The 19,862-nt window shown below is 38.4% G+C and overlaps 1 protein-coding gene across 1 annotated transcript in view; it reads left to right on the top strand.

The window, feature by feature from the left end:
• Positions 1-19,862, top strand: part of LOC104491709 (serine/threonine-protein kinase 32B-like) — a gene marked incomplete at its 3' end in the record, with an annotated part of 115,203 nt that overhangs the window by 76,547 nt on the left and 18,794 nt on the right. Inside the window, exon 5 of the mRNA XM_010134173.1 lies at positions 16,859-16,896. Coding sequence (XP_010132475.1) covers positions 16,859-16,896 — 38 coding nt within the window. The remainder of the gene's footprint in view (positions 1-16,858; positions 16,897-19,862) is intronic.

Raw genomic sequence — 19,862 nt, 5'->3', positions numbered from 1 at the left:
GTAGGGAAACCGAGACCCACAGAAACTCAGACTCTCTGTCACATCAGGAGGTACAAATCTTTTTGAAAATGGACAACAAAAAGCTTCTACAGAATTATCTTGCCATAAATCTTGCTGCTGCAGTGAGTATGATAGCCAGCATCCTGGAGGTGACAGCAAGTCCACTGATGCCTGGATCAGTGCACTCTTTTCTGTGGAGCGTGCTCAAAGGAAACGTATAAAGTCCATGTAGATATTATACAACAGTTCGCCAGTTCCACGCTCTGCATTTCCCACATTCCAGCCATTGTGGTAGGGAATATACGTTAGTTTGTCTTCTTCATCTATATTTGTCTTCCAGAGGGCTTTCTTAAAGCCCAAGTTTGTTCTGGAATTATAATGACTTTCCTGCAAATTGATTCTAGTTCCTGCAGAGTGCACTTGCACCTGAATCAGTTGCTATCATCTGTCTGTGTTACTATTTTTCCCCTCCTTCTGGTTAACTTTAATAATCCCTTTACCTACTTTTTAGGAAGAAAAGTTTTATACGAATAGTCTTCAGGGCACATGATGTATTAAAATACTACACAGACCACATCTCCACAACGTAGCATCCTATTGATGGATAATGAAATTAAATGGTTTCCTTCCCTCCCTCCTTCCTTCCTTCCTTCCTTCCTTCCTTCCTTCCCCCACTCCTCTATTAAAATTTTGATCATGAATCATTTTCAGAGGTTCAGACACTGAAGCAGAAGATGCTGACGGAATTGAAGCAGAGCTCTATTTTCAAGATTAGCTCAGGTCTGCATCCACAAATCTGATCTGGTTTATGCTGGTTTGCTGCTTTAGTATATTGCTAGTTTCTTTGTGGCTGATGCAGTGTGAGTGCTATCAGGGCTATTTTTCTTTCAGATAAATCCATTACACATTTCTTGGTGTTGCTATGAAGCTTCAAGTGATTTAGTACAGGTATCTGCTTCCAACTTGTTTATACTAACAAAGACCACTGTATTAATACCATGTTGATACCTTAATTCTAAATACAATAATCAAGAGTATTAATAACTACATTTAAATAATTTTGAATAAGTAATTAAAATGATCAGGTACTCCTTCTAGAGAGGCATAGCAGTATCCACAGTATTAACTACCTGACTCATATGGCACTGCCTGGTTAACCCTGGTTTTGTCACACTCCACCCCCCACCTGCCATTCCAGGATGATGCTGCTGCCCTGACTATCCTGTGCCAGCTGGGAGTAGAGGAGAGGCTGAACGAAAACTCCTCTCACCAGCAAGATCAAATTAGCAATGAAGTCAAGCAATCTACGGACAATTGCTTCTTTCTCCTTTTTCCACTTTAAGGGTTGAAACATTTTTTCAGCTTGGATGACCAATACATACATAGAGTATTCTATCATTCTCTTGCAACATAAGTTTTGTTTCAATATACGATAAAATAACAAGACTTAAGACAAAAATTGCACATTTACATTATTTCCTCATGACTTTTATATTTCAGGAATTGAGTATGTTGTCTATGGTGTGATAGAAGTCAGTTCATTAAAGGATACTGCAATTTAAGCTTCCTTCTTGCCTTAGAAATGCATTCAGCAGCTTTCACTACAGCTTTGATATTTCAGGTGAGATGTGGTCTGCTTTGTACAATTTTTTGACTTAGCAGATATATGGGGGGATGAGAAAGAGTGGGAGCTGATCAACTGATAGGGTTTCATCTTTCAAAACGAATCATCTGGTGGACAGGGACTGTAATTAAGATTGCTATGAGATTTGTTCTACTAACGTTGCCTTCTCCATTTTTTTCCTTTTCTCCTGCATTTATTCTCTACATCCTTTTTTTGGGTGCTATTCTGGGGCATTCTCTCGAGGTTATTTTCAAACGTATCTATACTTTCTCTGAACGCCTGTCCCAACTTCCCTGGATGGGTTTTACAGAGAAGAAAGCAGAGCACAGCAGCTCAAAGCTTTGATGCTTTGTGACAGACAATGCTGCTGATGGACACGTGTGCATACACAGCTTACATATGTTCATCCCCAGGGGAACTTTCTACTGACCCAGTGGGGATAACTGCACTTTCTGCAGCAGAGGAGGCAAGGCAAGCCTGTGATTCAGCAGTCATGGTGCTCTTGCACATGCAGAACTGTTGTCAGCAGGGAAAGACCTTAAAATATGGTACCAAACTGGAAACCTTGCAAAGGGTACCCTTTTAAGGAACCCGAACTTATTAAATCAAATTCTGGTGAATTTGGTCATTCTTTACACTGATGATCAAAATAATTTTTACAGCTGAACTAAAAAGAATGAGAACTAACCTCTCTCCAGTAGCTATCACTTTTTATTCAGACATTTATCTATTTATCTTGCAATACACATGAAATTTTGATGCTATTCTGAATGCAAGATGTAAGGATTGCTGTCTAGTCTAGTGATAAAAACAAGATTTGAGCTTCTCTTTTGTTTGCTCTTTCATGTCTAATCATTGCAATCTTCCATTTTATTTCAATGATATTCTTATTGCACATTTCACACTTTTTTAGAAAAGTTTGGAGATTTAATTATGAGCTCAGGTGCTTTACAAGGTAAATATGAGTTTCTTACGATAAAGCTGCAGGCCCTCTTTCTATACTTTCTATACCCTGAAACTGCCTTTATTCTGATGTCAGATTTAGTTCCAGTTGTAAGCATTTTGAAGTTCAAATCTTATTTTTCTCTGGCTTCATTCAGTCCTCAAACTTTGTTAGTGAAGATCAAACTTCATTTAGTGAAAACCAACACTGCTTAAAATCTCATCTTTCTCTATAATTCTTATTGTTCAAGTGATGTGCGAGGGAACTGGAATGATAAAAGACTTCATAAATGATGAAAAATACTACAAGAAAAATAACAGCACAGAAGGTATCAATTTTTTAACAGTGGTAGAAGAATAAACAGGTTGGACAGTCTTACACGGAGCTCTGAATGGCTGGTCTGTGAGTTCACATCTTGAACCTTCAGAGAAAGTGGTTGATTTTTCAGCCAGCTGAGCAGCTAGACTTTGAAGAGTCTGTACCAAGAAAAAAATAAATTGGTGGTAAGACAGATGGACCTGAGGGTATCAGGAAGAAAAAGGACACCATACCCCTGCATACAGTGCGGAAAAGATGCCCAGAGGGGGAATAGGAGGGCTGAAGACAAGACTGGGGAGTGCAGAGTGTGGTATAGGGTGTGGGAAAGGGAAAGCAGCTGCAGAGGAGAAGCAGTCCCTGCAAGTTGAAATCAGGAGCCATTGGATAGAGTGGGGTACATGGGGGAGAGGCACCATGAAACGGGAGGGTGCAGTAACAAGTGGTGGATGCAGGTGTGTGAATTCCAGGTCAGCGGGTAAGGCTTACTGAAGGTGGAGTGGTTTCAAATACGTCTCTTTTGGTCATTGTCAGAGGCAAATAGCTTTATTCACCAGCTTTGGAAAACCTTGCTCAGTGTTCTCCAGATAGGGATTAATACACTGGCAGAAAAATGAATTTCTCCGTTTATTTCTAGAAAAGGTGCTGATGTGGGGAATTACAGTCTTAGATTTGCTACATTGCTCTCTGCAGTTGCTACAACAGTTAAGATCTGATCCTCTTTAAAAGTATCAGAACAAAACATCAGTCAACAATAACTGACTTATTGTCAATAATCAGTAACAATTAATAATACAATCACTTAGCAACACTTCCTGAGTGGAAAACCTATTGTCAGAGTGCTGCATTTCTCAGCTTATATGTTAATTAATATATTAGTTATCTAGAGTTCTGCCTTTAAAACCCACAGAGACTCACATCTCACCTCTTAGTTTGAGATGAGATGTTGCAGAATTTTCCCTTGATGGTGCTCCTTCAACTCTCCTATGCAAACCTAGTCAGCCACAGAAGCACCCTATAGATGGACCCCAATGAAAAGACACTTACATATGCATAGAGAGTTGAACACTAATTTAAGTATCAACTTATTTCCCTGAGTCCCAGAGTATTTCTACTGTGAAAATAAGATTTATGAGCATATAGGCAAGGACGTCCATTTCCAGCCAACAGTCTTTATCCTATCATTATTGTTTAATGTTTGCTTTTGGAAGATAACATGTCAAAAAGGAATAGCATATGAAATCTAAAGCTGAGAAAATGAATTATCAAGCCTTAGTTATCTAGATTTTTGGACGTATACATCAAACCACTGTAACTCTTTAGTTAATGGGAAGAATGGTGGTGCTAAGTTATCGCCTGCTTGCTCTTCCCTCCTAGGAAGTCCTTGGTCACTAGTTTTCTTACATCAGACAAGAGCTTATCTCCCTGAGATGAAATGTGGCTCCCTTAGTACAAAAGCAGCTCTGTGGCAGTGCCAGCTTCCCTGGATGCCACAGACAGCTGTGCTTGTGATGACCACCTGCCTGGAGGGAAGCGAGGAGCCCTGGGATCCTTCCACAGACATCCATCTCTTAACTGAACAGTGGCTGACTTAAGCACTTGTGTGAGTTTGGAATTCTGTATATTTTGTTTTTGAGTTTGATAAGCTGAGCAAACTCTTGGAGATGTGATACGTGTGAACGGCTCTACTCTGTATTTCATGCAGTGAAATACAGAAAAGCAACTATATGAGTTTCGGCTGTTGCAAATCACTACACTTCTGATGCTAGCTTCTTACAAGAGATAAAGCCAAACATGCTTATCAGTAACAATGCTCTCCTGATTTGTCTTTAGGCAGGGGATAAATACCATCAATTCCTTCTCTCATTTAGTTTCACAAATGGATTTCTGCCTGTATGAATTGGAAGAGGACTTACGCCTTTTACTGGAAAGGGCCTGATACACGTGCAGTCACTGGCAGAGTACACACTGAGTACATTTCCCCCCTTACTCCTAGTCAAAAGCTCTCACACAGTACCTCTGAGGAAAGAAGCATCGCCATTGCACTGTATATTCTTTTCTGCTGGACCAGATAATCCTTTCCAAATGCCACACTTCAATTAGTGTCTAATGAGTTCTGCACTTCGCATGGTTATCAGAGATATCACCTGTTCTTGAAAGCTGAGTCACACATATAGGTATGACCCTTGTACTCATACGCACAGAAATTCTCAGCAATACTTGACTCTACAACACATAAAAGATTAGAGTCATCAGCTGTGAGATTGTCAACAAATTACTGGTACATGGTGATTCTACATGACTCCTCCCTGGAGTTATCTGGAGAAGCATTAAGCTGAAAAGACTTTTTGTTTGAAATGTGATGATGTTTTGGCATCATCACAGTGTTGGCAGTTGGTCAAGGTTCCCCTCAGACCTACTCAAAAGTCCAAGGACTGTAGTCATGTCTAGCGTGAGCTCTAGAAAGCATTTCTAGCAAAGGAAGTGACACATTTGTCATTGTTTTGAGTTCTTCGGGCAAGATTGAAACTAAACCATTGGATTACCCTCAAGTCATTGGTGCTGGTTAATGATCACTTGGAAAAGATCCACTGCATCTGGAAGAGGAATCGTGGATAGCATGGTCTGGGTTTTGTCATGTAAAAGCTCAGTTTATATGGCCGCAGTGGTACGTCCCAATCCTGGCCTCCGTAACATTATACAACACACCACAAAGGACGCCAAGTACAGGTTCACATGCTCCTTTGGACAAATCTTTCTAGCTTTTACTGCATGTAAGAATCTTCACCTATTTTTCTTGCTCTTGCAGTATATAATTATCTCTGTGACAAAGTCATATTGGGTCTTCAGGAAGAACAATATAATGAAATACTCTGCTTTTAATACTTTTATTTTAATTTAGCATTTATGCAAATCCAGGAGCTGAACCTAGCTGAAGATTATTATCTGACTATATATACTCAGAAATGTGAAAAGTTCAGTATAGAATTCCTGGTTCTAAAAAGGTCATTTTCTTCAACCTGGGAAAACAGTATCTACTGCAACAATTTCTCTAAGCTAAAATTGACGGTGTTTCCAACGACCACCGGACATTCAGGCAGCTGTAGGTATCACTACTGCCACCTATTGTTGCAAGTGGCAAATTTGAAGATCTTTTCATGATGGCGTTTTTCGAAATGGAGATAAAATCGGAAAATAACAAGGTTATTCCAGGTGAGGTATTTGTAAATAAGCAAGGTTTGGTGCCTTTTTTTACAGCTTTATTTTCAGAACTATAAAAAATTGGCCAGTAGAAGTGCTAAGAAAATCCAAGATCTTCATGGACAACTGGTAAAAAAACAGTACTAAACTAAAAGGGAACCACAGGCACCATGATGCTCAGCATCACAATGGCATATTTCTATATATCTTGTAACTACAATCCCAAGCCTTGAGCCAGGAGTCCAGACACTCTTTAAAGGTACACCTGAAGAGTTAGGGTCTTCAGAGGCCTTCATTAGTGAGAGCTTTTTTCACTGGTCATCATTGTTACAGCAGCTATACCTTGCACACAATCCAGAAAATGGTTTTGTGCCACACAGAAGGAAAAGGCTCCAAAGTGTGGTAATGGTCTGGATGTTAGGATTCTGCTTAGTATCATATGGATGCATGCTACCTGATAATCAGTTTGAAAGTAGTTATGGGTGTTTTCTTCCTACATTAAAGCTCCAGGAGTGGGAATTGAAGAGAAAATAAACTATTTCAAATAAAAGATTTCGAACAGGAAGATCCAATAAAAAGGGTTTTTTGCAAAGACTACTGACTCATGAAGTACCTCTTCCATGAATAATGCACCACAGATTGTATAATAATAAAATTGCATGTTTCTGATTGGGGATAAATATATTATTTAGGATTGCACCTAAAGAATCTTGTCAAAGATGTTTCAGTTTTATGGAATGATTTTCAAGTTCAGGAACTTTTTTTTTCATGCAGAATTCAGTGGAATTCTAATAATTTCTAGATTTAGAAGTTGTCTTAATGAATACTGTGAGATATGAATTATAATTAAAATATCATAAAACTATTAAAACTCAGTAATATAACCAGATTACCTTTCAAGTTGTAATGTTTGTTAGCCTAAGACTTTCTTGAAGGAAACGGTTAATTTTTCTAAGACATCTGATATCTATCTACCCACATACATACTCTTATTTGAAAAAAAAAACTTCTACTGGATGTTGATGATTCTGAAACTGTATCTGGTAAATCACTGCAAAGCTACAATTTTGGCTCCATGCCTTATTTGCAGTCTGAAATGCAGATTTGTTTTTTTTTTCCTCTGGGTGGAGATGGGGCTGACTAAGTAAGTTCCACTGGGTGGAACACAGGCCAATTAACATTTTAGACTTTGTGATATATCTGACTAGAACAGGATACTGGAAGCAATGCCCTTTGACATTGCAAGTCCTCTGTGTATAACGGGCTCCAGAAAGTACAAATGGAATTGACTGAGTTGATTGAATGAATTATTGTATCCTTTGCTTCTCAGAAGAGAAATTTATGCGTGGATATCATGTTGCAAAACAGCAGTTTATTTTGCTTTCAAGCAGGATTAGTGGATCTCATCTGTGCTGGAGTTTTCTCTTCACTCCAGATTGAAGGAGCTAAAAAAATATGCGTTCCTTTTTATTTATTTCTATAAATAGCTCAGCTCAGCAAAAGCCATGCAACAATAAATATTCTGTGTATCTTATCTCTGATTGTAAGTGAATTAGCCCACGTTTAAATATGTAAAGATCAGGGCCAGTACTTTAATTTTTTTGTCACCTCAATCATTTGTTTCTGCATTTCCTGTGCACACCTGTGACCAGGGGCTTTTATTAACAGCTTTGTTTCCTCATTCTTATTTTAGTCAGACACCATGAACTGTGGAAGCCTATTTCTGAACTTAACTATTCTGGTGGCTTGCATGTCGGATCTGGTGCTTTGTGGACACACATACAGATTCATAAAACCAAGCACCCACAAGATGTTTTTTTCTTTACAGATCTTTTGTAATCTAATATGACAGCTTCTCGGCTAATTTCCAATTTTTAGTCTTCAAATTTTAAAACTACAGTCATTCACAGGGTTGTGTCATGTCATGACATTCTTTAGAGCAGGAACAGAAGGCTCTGAAGATCTTTTAATGAAAGGACAGTAAGTGGCAGCAATAACTTACGAGATTTAAGTGAGCGGTATGTGGGCTGGCAATCAGAAGTCTAGAGCAGTCAAGTCTTTGATTCCCATCCAACTGATAAGAAGTAACAGTAAAGAACTCTGAGATTCTTACTATGATTTTGTTTTAATACCATTGAACATTTCTTGAAACTAGGAAGGATGTTGGTCAGGAGCAAAAACCTAAAAACATAAATGAGGAATGAGGTGTTGATGATAAGAAGAGAGGATGCATCAGACACAAGTAAGGCTATGTTTTGAACAAGCACTTTTAGTAGGTACTCTGCACAGCTCAGCTCTGGAGAATACATCTTTTCTGTGCGGCATTTACAGAAACAAAACACCTCTGACTAAATGCATCTCTTGGCCAGTACATACTGACTTTTCCTTCATTCAAAGCTTCAACAAATTTGCCGTAAGAAAACCTCACTATGTATGCATTCACTTTCTTTACAAACTGTATGCCTTGGACGTGTATTATCTGTGAATCTAAGTATCAGTTAGGAAGGAAATAAGGTCCCTATCTGTGAAAATCTGAATTTGTTCACATTTCTTTCCACAATCAGGAGAAACCCGTTTATGATGTATGGTATGGCTCACTTCAGTGCTCTGATGTGGGGATAAGTCTCATGTGAAATCCAACTCATTGCTATTTTAATGGCTGTTAAGAACTGTTATACAGCTAATATTAATCTGAATCAAAATTGTACAGAACTGCTAATGTCACGTTAGTTTATTATTATGTGGCAAGTGTTTGTTTGTCATTTAATGTGAAACATTGGTGTGACTAGTTAAAACAAACAAACAAAAAGACTCCAGTCAGGTATATTCTGTGGTATACAAATGTTTTATGAGCAAATAATTGAGAATAATGTAATATTTGAGATAATCATGTACTCAGTAAACTAAGGTTATTGGAATTATCCCTTCATGAGTTCCAGTTTTTATCCAGAAATTGTTGCGTTTTACTCTCCTTATTTTTCAACAGTATCATCTGTCTTCTAGACTTCAACGCTTGCACCTAACAGTCATTGCAGACTCCTAGTCTTCCTATAGCGTTCCAAATATCCAAGAACGCAACCAGTGCTCACTTTCAGTCATGATTGTTGGGGTTATTTTCACAAAGAGAAGGCAAACAGGGTTGTGAAGGTCATTCATTGTAGGTCAAAATCTTGTTAATGTGACCTACTGTGATCTTAATATGATTTTTTTTTTCCCAGTGAAAACAGTAATTCAAATACCGCTATCTGCATAAGGAAAAAATACTAGTATAGGAAATGAGATGCATAATTAAGAAAAGAGCCTTAAGCACAATATTTCAAGGTTTATCCTGTACAACATACCATTAGATTGTCAGCACTAAAGAGAAGAGTATGAGGAAAACTTTATTAGGGTTGAAACAATGTCTACTGAAGCAAGTGTAATCTTTCCACTGACTTCAAGGGCCTTTGTCTGGACCTTGTTTCTTTGCATCCTCACAAGAATGCAAGATACATCTTATTTAATGTCTCTGTTGGATGTTTTGAAATTATTTCCGGAGAAAAAACCCCTTAGAATTCTGCAAGAGCATAGGCTGCCCTAACACAAGCCTGAATTTTATTGGTACATGTGTAAATATGGGCTCACCACATCCAGACTCTGACCCACAGAGTTTTAGTGTCAAGAGGTTCTAGGCGTTACCCCTACTCCCTTGGAGGAGGTACATCACGGGCTGTAGTGCTACATGTGGTTTATAAGAAGCTACCTAGCTTCTGCTCCTGACCTGAATGGTGAAGAAAGCCCTCTTTAACCCCTACAGAACTTGTCTATGCATAAAAGAATCATGGTGAAAATTCAGTTGGAAGGGACCTCAGGAGATCTCTAACCTTCTGCTTAAAGCATGATTGGATATGACATCAGACCAGGTATTCTCAGGGATTTATGTAGTCATGGCTTGAAAAACTCCAGGGATGGTGACCACACAACCCCTCCGGACAGCCTGTTGCACTGGTTATCTGTTTCCATGGTGAAAGTTTGCCTTTACACCCTGTCTGAACCTCCCTTGTTTCAACTTACCCCGATGTTCGTATACTAGATTTTGTGCTTTGATTGAAAATATGCGTCTTCTGTCTATTCGAACAAACACAGTTAAGAGCTGCTTTTACAAATCTAAGACTTCATTTCATGAGTTTGTACACAACTGAGTTTTCTCTGTAAGGCCTTTGGTTAATGAAGAGTTGAAACCTCAATTGTTCTTGTTCAGACAAAATCAACTGTCATTAAAAAGAAGAAATGTTCCTAATAAGTCATGCTGGTAAAACTGCTATCAGCTGAAATGCTCATGGATGTTACTGCGGGATTTTAGAAGCTCAAGAGAATGGAAATGTGATATTACATCAGATCCTGCTCTGAGCCAGCCAGGCAAAGAGTGAAATCTGTCAGACATGATGTTGAAATTATGTACTTTGGATTTTTGCTCATACCAAATAAAGAGTTATTACACCTGTGAATTCAGACCCAAACAGAGCTGTTAGAACTGAAATATTCCCTCTGATTGATAGTATTAAAAAGCTGCTCAGACTGGAGAAAAACAGCTGTCTCTGTGTTGGAATACATGAAATCTTTTGATGAAATAAGGAGAAAACATAGGCAAAATAAAAAAATCGTTAATTTAAACATGGCAGAAAACAAGACTGTAGTTTTTGTGTGTTTGCTGCGAAGTATGAACGCCGAATAAAACATATGGACAGTGCTAGCTTTTCAATTCTCACAGGTTTAAGGAAAAGCATAGATCCTGTATTTGGCATGGATGTCTTTCAGAAAGGTGAAGGGAAGACAGCATCTGCACTTGCAGTAGAAGTGCTTTCCTAAGTCAGATTAATCTTAGTTGGCGGAACACTAGCTGGTAGTTCTGTTACTCTCATCAAGGACTAAATCCTTGTTTAAGCCTCTGAAGCATTTTTACACATTTATGTCTTGCAGTAATTAACTTGAGTTTAATTCTCAGTTGTATGAATAAAGCCCTGTTTGTTTAGTTCTCTTAAGTTTTATGAAGTATCAACCTTGCTTTCATATTCCAGAAGTAAATAGAAAAGTTCTATTGACCATCTAGCTATTATTAATTATTTGATATGCCTGTCACATTGCAACTTAGAGAACATTTTTGTTCAAACAATCTATTTCTTCTTTACTCTCGGGGAATTTTTTTGTTCATGCTTCCCGAGATATTTCAGTTTTACTTCAGAAAGGACCTACATTTGTTTTAAATTACAGCATATCACCTTCTCTTCAATATTTTTCTGTAATGTACTTAGAATTAGTTGTTATCAACATGAAGCGGTAGTCAAGGAACCAGCCATTACTTTTTTTTTGAGCAAACTGAGCACTTGAAGGTTGACTTCACCAACCACACACCTTTATTTTCTAAATCGGTGTTTCAAGTCCAATTGATATCAATGGAGATCAAAAGTTACAATGTCCTTGCTGTGAATTCGTAGCAGTCCACATGAAACTTTTTTTGAATTGTTCTGGATTTCAATCTTTAGAGCAAATGGCATCATCACATGTTCTTCATTCTTCTTATTTTCTATGACTATTTAACTTACATAAGGGACACAAAATTGTGACTTCTGGAAGGTTATTTATGTTCATTAATCCAAATGAGTAATTCAGTCTTCCCTTATGATGTATATTTAAAATTTATGTCTATTTTTCATTTTATCTGGCACTGACAATATAATCACTTAATTTTGCTCACTCTTACTGAGATTTCTGAGAGTCCTTTTCAGATGAAATAATCTTCATTCTTTTACCATTTCACATAGGTAATAAATACTGTGTTATACCTCTCCAGTGCTGAACTACAGAATGTTTCAATTTTAACCTCCTTTCACGCTGAAGATTGGCTACTTATTCCTACTTTTTTTCATAAGCATTCAAGCCCCTTTGACATTTAACATGTGGAAGCTCTGACTAGCTTCCAACTGCAATGGACTATGCCAAAGGCTCAGGAAATTCCACATGTACGGTCTTCTCCCAGGTCTCTTCAATGTTTCATGGACTTCCTTGTAGCCCAAATGAGAGGGAATAAGAATGATGAACTTTGAACTTGGATACATTATTTTTCATAGGCTCACAGACTAATTCAGGTTTTGAGGGACCTCCAGAGGCCTCTAGTCCAATGTTCTGCCTGAAACTGGTTCTGACTTCAGATCAGACCAGGTTGCTTGGGGTTTCCCAATCAGGTCTTGAAAACCTCCAGGGATGAAGACTGCACAACTTGTCCGCTTCTTAATTTAGAAATCTCCTTCTACCCCACTTCGTAACACCAGGAGGAAACATTGACGGAAGTGACAATTAACACTGCAGATACTTGAAGTCCTTTATAACCGTTGTGAGCCTTTCCAAGGAGTTCAGGGGACTCTGAACTCTTGTGTATGCGGTGAACATGGGTAGGGCCACACTCACGGGTTTTCTCCATTCAGAGGGAATTCTTCAAGCATTGAATGCCCACTTGGGCTACATATTATATGAATAGGTTATTAATAGTTCTTTCTTACTTGGAAATTATATACAGTACCTTTTTACTGCACTTTCATCTTTCAGGCAGCTTTAGTTTGACATTTGTAAAGGCAATTGAAGAAAGCTAGAAATGGTTTTGCAGACAGTAACAACTGGTAATTAAACTGTGATTTTTTCCAATTTTTTTTTCTCATTTGGCCACATGTTTGTGTTTTTTGGGCCAGCTATTATATTAGTTACTCCTGGTCCTGTCACTGGGCAAAGCCTTTGAAGGTTTCTCTACTCTCATTTCCATGCTGCTCTGATTTTCCTCTGTGTATATGAAGAGTTGGAGTAGCACTAGTACAGACTAAGAAAGTGGTGTTTATGAAATCAGTGTCAAGGACACTGCCATAGCTCTGCTGGCCATTGCTTGGTGAATGGTTAAAGGGCAGCCCAGGGCTCTTCTGAATCCATAGTGTGAGTGAGTTTGCTCCCCATAAATGTCCTTCAATTTCTCTTATGAGCTGCTTCCAGATTCTTGGGTTATGAAGAGGGTTTCAATTCATTCTCTTAGATAAGAATATGCATAACAGGAAAACCCTGAAATTAAGGCACTGAATTTCACACCCTGCTGTTTAAACATGCTTGCTAAGGAGAAAAACGATTTCTTAAAAACTGGTGTGTAGTCAAAACAGAATTTCATTTACTTAATGTGTTTAAATTTCAACTGCTTAACTTAAAGAGTTTTTATCTTTTAAATCCACCTTCCTACATAAACAGTGTTTTTCCTGTTTAAATGAATTTAACTAGAGTATTTATTTAAAGGAACCGTCTTTTGTATAACAGATGCCAGAAGCCCTTCATTCTGAGCATATCCAGTAACCTCAATTGCAACGCTCCTAAATCTGCCATGTCTTCCTCTTGGCTGTGCTGAACGCTCCCTGACCTGTACCTAGCCGGCAGCGGTCAGTGCAAGCGCAGAGCAGTGGCCTTGCTCCTCTGCAGACTTTGGAGCTCTCAACAAGCTGCCTCTGGAGAGGAGAGCTTTTCGTGCCATGCTGTAAACTAGGGACAATCACATCACAGAGTGCTGCTGGAAGGCACACTCTTCACGGTGACCCTGCGCTTTGCTTTCTCACCTGCCATGTGAATGCATGCAACACATGCGTCTCTGGGCATGTGATTCCAAGTCAGCAACAGAAGCTCATTGACCTTCTGGTTTAAGTTAATCTGTGACTTTTACTTGCTGTAAAAACAGTTTAAAACAGCCTATTTTAAGATCTGAGGTGCAGTTATGAGTCTATCAAGTTGCCTCAGGGACCGAGGCGTCAGGCTGCTCCGTGCAAGGCAGCAGACTGTGTTGTACCTGCCCTCAGCTACAGCCCTGCCTCTGAGCAAAGCGAGCAAATTTGGCAGAGCCCACAGTGGGGAAGATCCCTTAGGCAGGAAAGGATTTATAGTCTGTGTGCATCCGTATCAACTATCAGCCACTGGCTGAATTTGTCACAGAAAGATAAGAACAGATCTAATTTTACCACTCAACTTTCTGGATGCTACAGATCAACTACATGAAGACTATATTTGATGATATGTGCAGTTGTAAAGCGGATTTGTCAATGTCTTTTCTGGTGGTACATAAAAATGTGTAGTCTATTTAATCCTACAATACCACAGAAGATACTCCAATTGTTTAATCTCATCATTTAAAAACAAAAAAAAGATAGAAAAGGCCCAGTTCTGTAATGAGCAATTCCTGGGTGCTGCATTGTTATGCACATGGCAGTAGCTCATAGAGCTGAATTTCCCCTTCTGATCAGTTTTTATTCTCAGTAAAACACTAATGATTGTACCATTCCAATTCTTAATTTTTACCTTAAACTGGGAAAACAGTCTGTAGTGGTGCTGGATGCGTCATTGATTTTAGGAAGTAACATAAAGGCGTAACATAACACACTTGGGTGTGACCCCCAATCTTTTTACCCACGTGAAAAGTGCAAAGTCAGATTGTCAAAATCTGACAAAACAGTCAAAACTATGACATGCTTATTTCCATTGAAAATCATTGTTGTATTTTCAAGCCATGGATCAACCACAAAGACTATTCAACATGAAACCACAATTCCATCTCTTATCAGAACATATTCATCAAAAATCAGATATTGTTTTGTTACTAGCAACTGTATTTGATACCATCTGAACAGCAGCTCTTCCAAAAACTGTCTCACCAATTGAGAGATTATATGTAATATTACAGATAAAAATATATAGAATTTCCTACTATAACTCAACCAAAGAGAAGTTTTATAATATAAGCAAAGATATTTAATCCAACAGTTCCCCTGTAACTCACAACTTCACCCATGTTAAATTGGAGAAGGAGAGGTTTTGATATGGTGAATGATATGGAAAGTGACTACAGGAAAAAGATAAGTCAGAGTCTGGAGGTTAGTGGGTGACATAGGCTGTAGGAGAGATTTCCTCTTATATTACACACGTAATTAGAACTGTTGAATCAGGAAAATACAGGAAGTCTGTAAATTGTGCAGAAGAAATATAGTATTTCACACTGAAATATCAGTATAATTTTAAATTTCCATTCTTAGATGGTAGTTCATAGTGAGATCTTTTTCCTTAAACAGACACATACACGTCCTACATTATTTACAAATGTGCAGAGAATGACTCAAAGTAATTTCTTATTTATCCTACATTTCCCCAGCTGCTGCTACACAAATTGTAAACATAATCTTAGTGAACTTCACAATTCCATATGATTCTCAGGAAGGGCTAGAAAGCATAGAATTCAGTATACTAAACTGTAAGCTTCCTTCCTTTATAAAGGTGTGGAGTTGGGTGATGACAGAGCTCTTCTCATGCAAGCAATATACATACTATAACTGCTGTAGCTATCTTATTCCTGTATGATGTTTATTTTAGAAGTCATTTTCTAATTAAAAATTTTTGAAAAGTAGAATGTTCTCATGTAACACATTTTCATTTTGCAACATTTCACTTTTCTTTATTCCATTTATAGGCACACCGGAAAAAAAACTTGTTAGTGAAATCTAAGTATGTATTAGTATGTATTTCAGTCAGGATCAGGTTTCCTAGGAAATGTTTAAATTAGAATAATCAAGCCATGGCTTGACTAAAAGCAATTACACACGTCGAAGTGTTTTGGAGTTCATCTGCAGACTCATTTGACAGCTTATTTTGACAGTTCACAGTGCCTTGTCTTTTGACAGAAGTGGAAAATTCAGACCAAGGGGCAAATAAATGTTTTATTCAAGGTGGACTGATGCGTCTTACATCCTTGTGTGGCAATGCCATGCCAAGAACATGGCTTCAAAATTGCATGAAATGCAGGCTGCCAGACAAAAGGCAGCGCCATGTGACACTGCTGCATCACAGCTTCCAAGCCATAGGGTGAGCCAAGCCAGGAACTGATCCAGGCTGGCAAAGGGAAGAGCTGAGTTTCCCCCAGGAACAGGTCTGCATTATGAACAATGATGCTGGACCAAGAGGAGGGTGAGAATGTCTGACAGTGGGGGAACCCTGTCTCCAACCCTCCTGACAGCAGCATGCCAGTGAAATGCAGGTCAGTGGAAAATGATCCTGAAAGCACAGCTCGCTCTCTAGGGCAAAGTTTTTCCTTTGTGCCAAGGACGGCATAGTTGAGCTGATGCTTCAGCACATCGCAATTTCCATCTTTCCTTGTCCCCGCTCCTTTCCCCAGCATAGTACCTGCCATTACAGGCAGCCAAGTGGAGATTCAGGGGCTGAAAGGAGAGCTGCTGGTCTTACTGGTCTTACCCAATTAGCATAAGATAGTCAGCAGGACTCTGCAATATGTGAGTGATTGTGCTTGTGAACACGGCAGATTAGCTGGGTCTGGCAGAAAGGGCAGATCACTGATGTTTCCAATTAAATGATTCTTGGGTCTGTTGAATGCAGAGTTCCTGAGGCATTCAGGCACCTCCTAGATGCAAATCTTACATCTCATTGTTCCCACTGCTGTAAAGTACATAATCCTGAAAGGCAAACCCCTGCCAATGCTAACCATATGAAAACAAAACCACATGAAATGTAAACCAGAGAGCCTCTTTAGTATGCATGTTTTCTCAGGGCAGTAAAAAGATGTAGATAAAAATTATTTGCCTTTATGTATGATACAGTTTCCATTGGTTTTGTAATGATTTAAGTGACTTGGCCTTCATACCCAAATGGGGAAAACTTAAAAATTGCAGGTTTTCTTTGAGTAAGAAGTGTAATGCATTCCTTTCCTTGTTTTACAGGGACATCAAACCAGACAACATACTATTGGATGAGCATGGTAAGTGAATATTGACTGCTTTCTCTCAGATATCTCTAATTCTTGAGATCTCAGTGTCATGTTCATGACATAATTTGTAAATCAGCTACACATGTTGAATTCCTACCTAGATTCTTCTCTGCAAAATTTTCAGTATTAATTTCATGATCTCAAACAAAAAAGGAGCGGTATATAAAAAAAAGCAGCTAATTTCTTTGAACATAAATCTGACACACAGACACTGTCTATGAAGTATTTTGCTAAAACCTCATGCTTTTTTTTTTTTGTGACTATTCATAGGAAGAACAAGAGAAAATACAGATAAAGAACACATTAACCTTATACCAGTTAGAACAGAAATACATAATGGAAGAAGACTAAATGGAAAAAGGAGATATGCATTTGCCACTCTGGGAAAGTCTTGTACTTTGCTCACCTCAGAAATTGATCAAAAGCAGTTAATCTTCGAGAAAATAAAAAGTTGAAACATTACCATTATTTTTCAAAATCCATTGCAGAGCTGCTGGGTATACAAGTTAATGTTGATTAAAGAGGTAACGTTGCTAAAAGCTAGAGTTTGTTCCTGGGAATGTGGAAGCCAACAAAGCTAAACAATGTTTGAGTTTTAAATCATCTCAAACTTCAGGAATTTAATGTTTCAGACGTTAATGATCCCTTAATACTAATATCTGCAAATAAGCGTGAAATAGAAATCTCATTCTTTCAGTCCTGGCTGAATTAAATGTGTCAAAGGCAACATGAAATGACTATGAGTGTGCTAAATCTCTGATTGACAGCCTTTGAAGTACGGTGGCCCTTATCTCTCCTTGCCCCTTATCAAGGTCAATTACTGAACAAAATCAGCCTCCTGCAAGAGATTTCCTATGGGGATTCAAGCATAGCAGAGAGGAAGCTGCACCAGAGTGAGTGGTATGCTGCAAAATGGAGGTCTCTTTCTGATTATAAGCTGGTCAGTAACAGAATTATCTGCAGCCAGCTTGGAAATTATGGGATGTATTGCCCTCATCTGCAAAGGAGCAGAATACTGCTCCCTCACAGTCCACCTGCAGACAAGTGGTGAAAAAACTGTGCTTCTCCAGATCTGGCGATAGACCCTGGTCATTAGAATTAATCAGCTCATGGATCTTTGGTTCACAAACCTGTTATGTAGTTACGGGATGTAATTCTCTGAACCTGAGAATTACACTTCAACTCACTAAGTGGGGTGAGAGCAGTAGGACAGGAGTCTGTACCATTCTTTTCATCACAGGCTTCCTTTGCAGGTAACTGAAAGACATAATTATGGTTTAGATCATCCAATATATTTTGGATTTCTGCACTATACACCAGTATCTATTTCTCTTTAGTGATTAATACCTGGAATTTTTGAGTAAAAATATTGATACCCACTTTATAGATGTTTGTTTTTTGAGGTAAATGCTATCCTTGAGTCCATAAAAGCTTTGGTTAAGCTGCCACACAGTAACATAATTTTAATGGAATAATGATATTTCATTTAACAGAAAAATGTGCTTAATATTTGCACCATAAATATGCTAGACTGTAGAGGAAGCATAACAAACTCGCCTAATACACATCTAAGCAGGTGCACAGGAAGGAATTTTATTTTAGCCTGTGGCCTCTAAGATGGCACAAGAGTTTCTGCCACACTTGTCTTTCCCACTAGGTCTTTCATTAAACAAACTGTGCTTACACAAAGTACTACGGAACTGGATATCCATAACATTTAGGAGCGCGAGTTTGTCTCAGTGAGTTAGTTTTCTTTGGCTTTACTGAAGAAACCTATTTTGGCTGAAGTAAAAATGTAGTGTCATGCTATTCACATTGCCTTACATCTTCAAGCAGTTAAACTGACTGACTTTCATAACATAGAGCAAGGTCATAGATATATCCGCTCATAAAAACTAGTTTCAGTACATTTTTTCTGCATGGCTTAGGGAGTATACCTCAGGAACACAGAAGTAGTGAAAACAGGAGATTTTTCTTAATCCATAAAAATGATCAATCTAATCAATCTAATTTAAGAAAAAAACCCCACGGAGATGTATACATCATATTCAAAATCATTCTGACAGAGGAATCCTGAATTTTCCCATATACCTTTCAGCAAAGTCACATCTCAACACTCCTGAGCACAGGTTCTGATGCATAAGTGCCTGATGATCGAGATAAGCATAACACTACATGAGAATGGGATAATCAGCTGTTTAAAATAGTGTTCAGCCGGAAGTACCAGAAGATGATTGCCTGGTCTCCTCAAGAGGTTCTCAATCTCATAGAGGAGAAGCTTCCTTTGAGAAGAGAAAGTAAGGGATGGTTTCAAGGTTCACCCTCTAAATCAGAATCAGACCTCTGAAGGAAAATGAATGATGTCCATAAGGCTCTTTTGTTTAATTTCCCTCTCGGATTTCCCAGAAAACTCTTTCTGTTACAAAATTTAGTAGTGCTCCCTTTTGCTAACATGCATCTGAAACAGAATTTCCTTATAAGGAAAAATAAAAAAGGCTGAGGTTCTTCAGCTGACAGGATTTGTTTTAATTGTCATTATGATTTGTTCAAAAATTAAATAATAGTCCAAACAAATATCATTTGCTGTTTACCCTAGATACTGAGATTTAAGGCAATGTGGAAATGTAAGGCATAAAAGCTACATATGCAAGCATAAAGTCACTCAAAGTCATACACTATGCTGCAGGTATTAAGTTACAAATTTTCCCTGTTAAAGCCTTAACCATCAACTGACTGGAGGAATGCAATTGTTGAATCAATTTCCATGGAGATACTGTCCGCTTCCAATGTATGTGTTGGGATATGTCAAATTTGTGCAGTTTGGGCTGATTTGAAAAAGGCACTCTGCAGACAGCCAGCAGAATGCGGTCATTTGCCTTTTCTTCCCTTCTCTCCACCATTATCTCATTATCACGCGGAGTCGTGCAGCTATGGGGTTTAAACAACGAGCTCTTTCC

Source organism: Buceros rhinoceros, unplaced genomic scaffold (genome assembly GCF_000710305.1).
Source record: "Buceros rhinoceros silvestris isolate BGI_N320 unplaced genomic scaffold, ASM71030v1 scaffold7464, whole genome shotgun sequence".
Classification (NCBI taxonomy): Eukaryota; Metazoa; Chordata; class Aves; order Bucerotiformes; family Bucerotidae; genus Buceros; species Buceros rhinoceros.
Note: the sequence above shows the minus strand (reverse complement) of the source record. Positions and strands in the feature narration are given on the sequence as shown.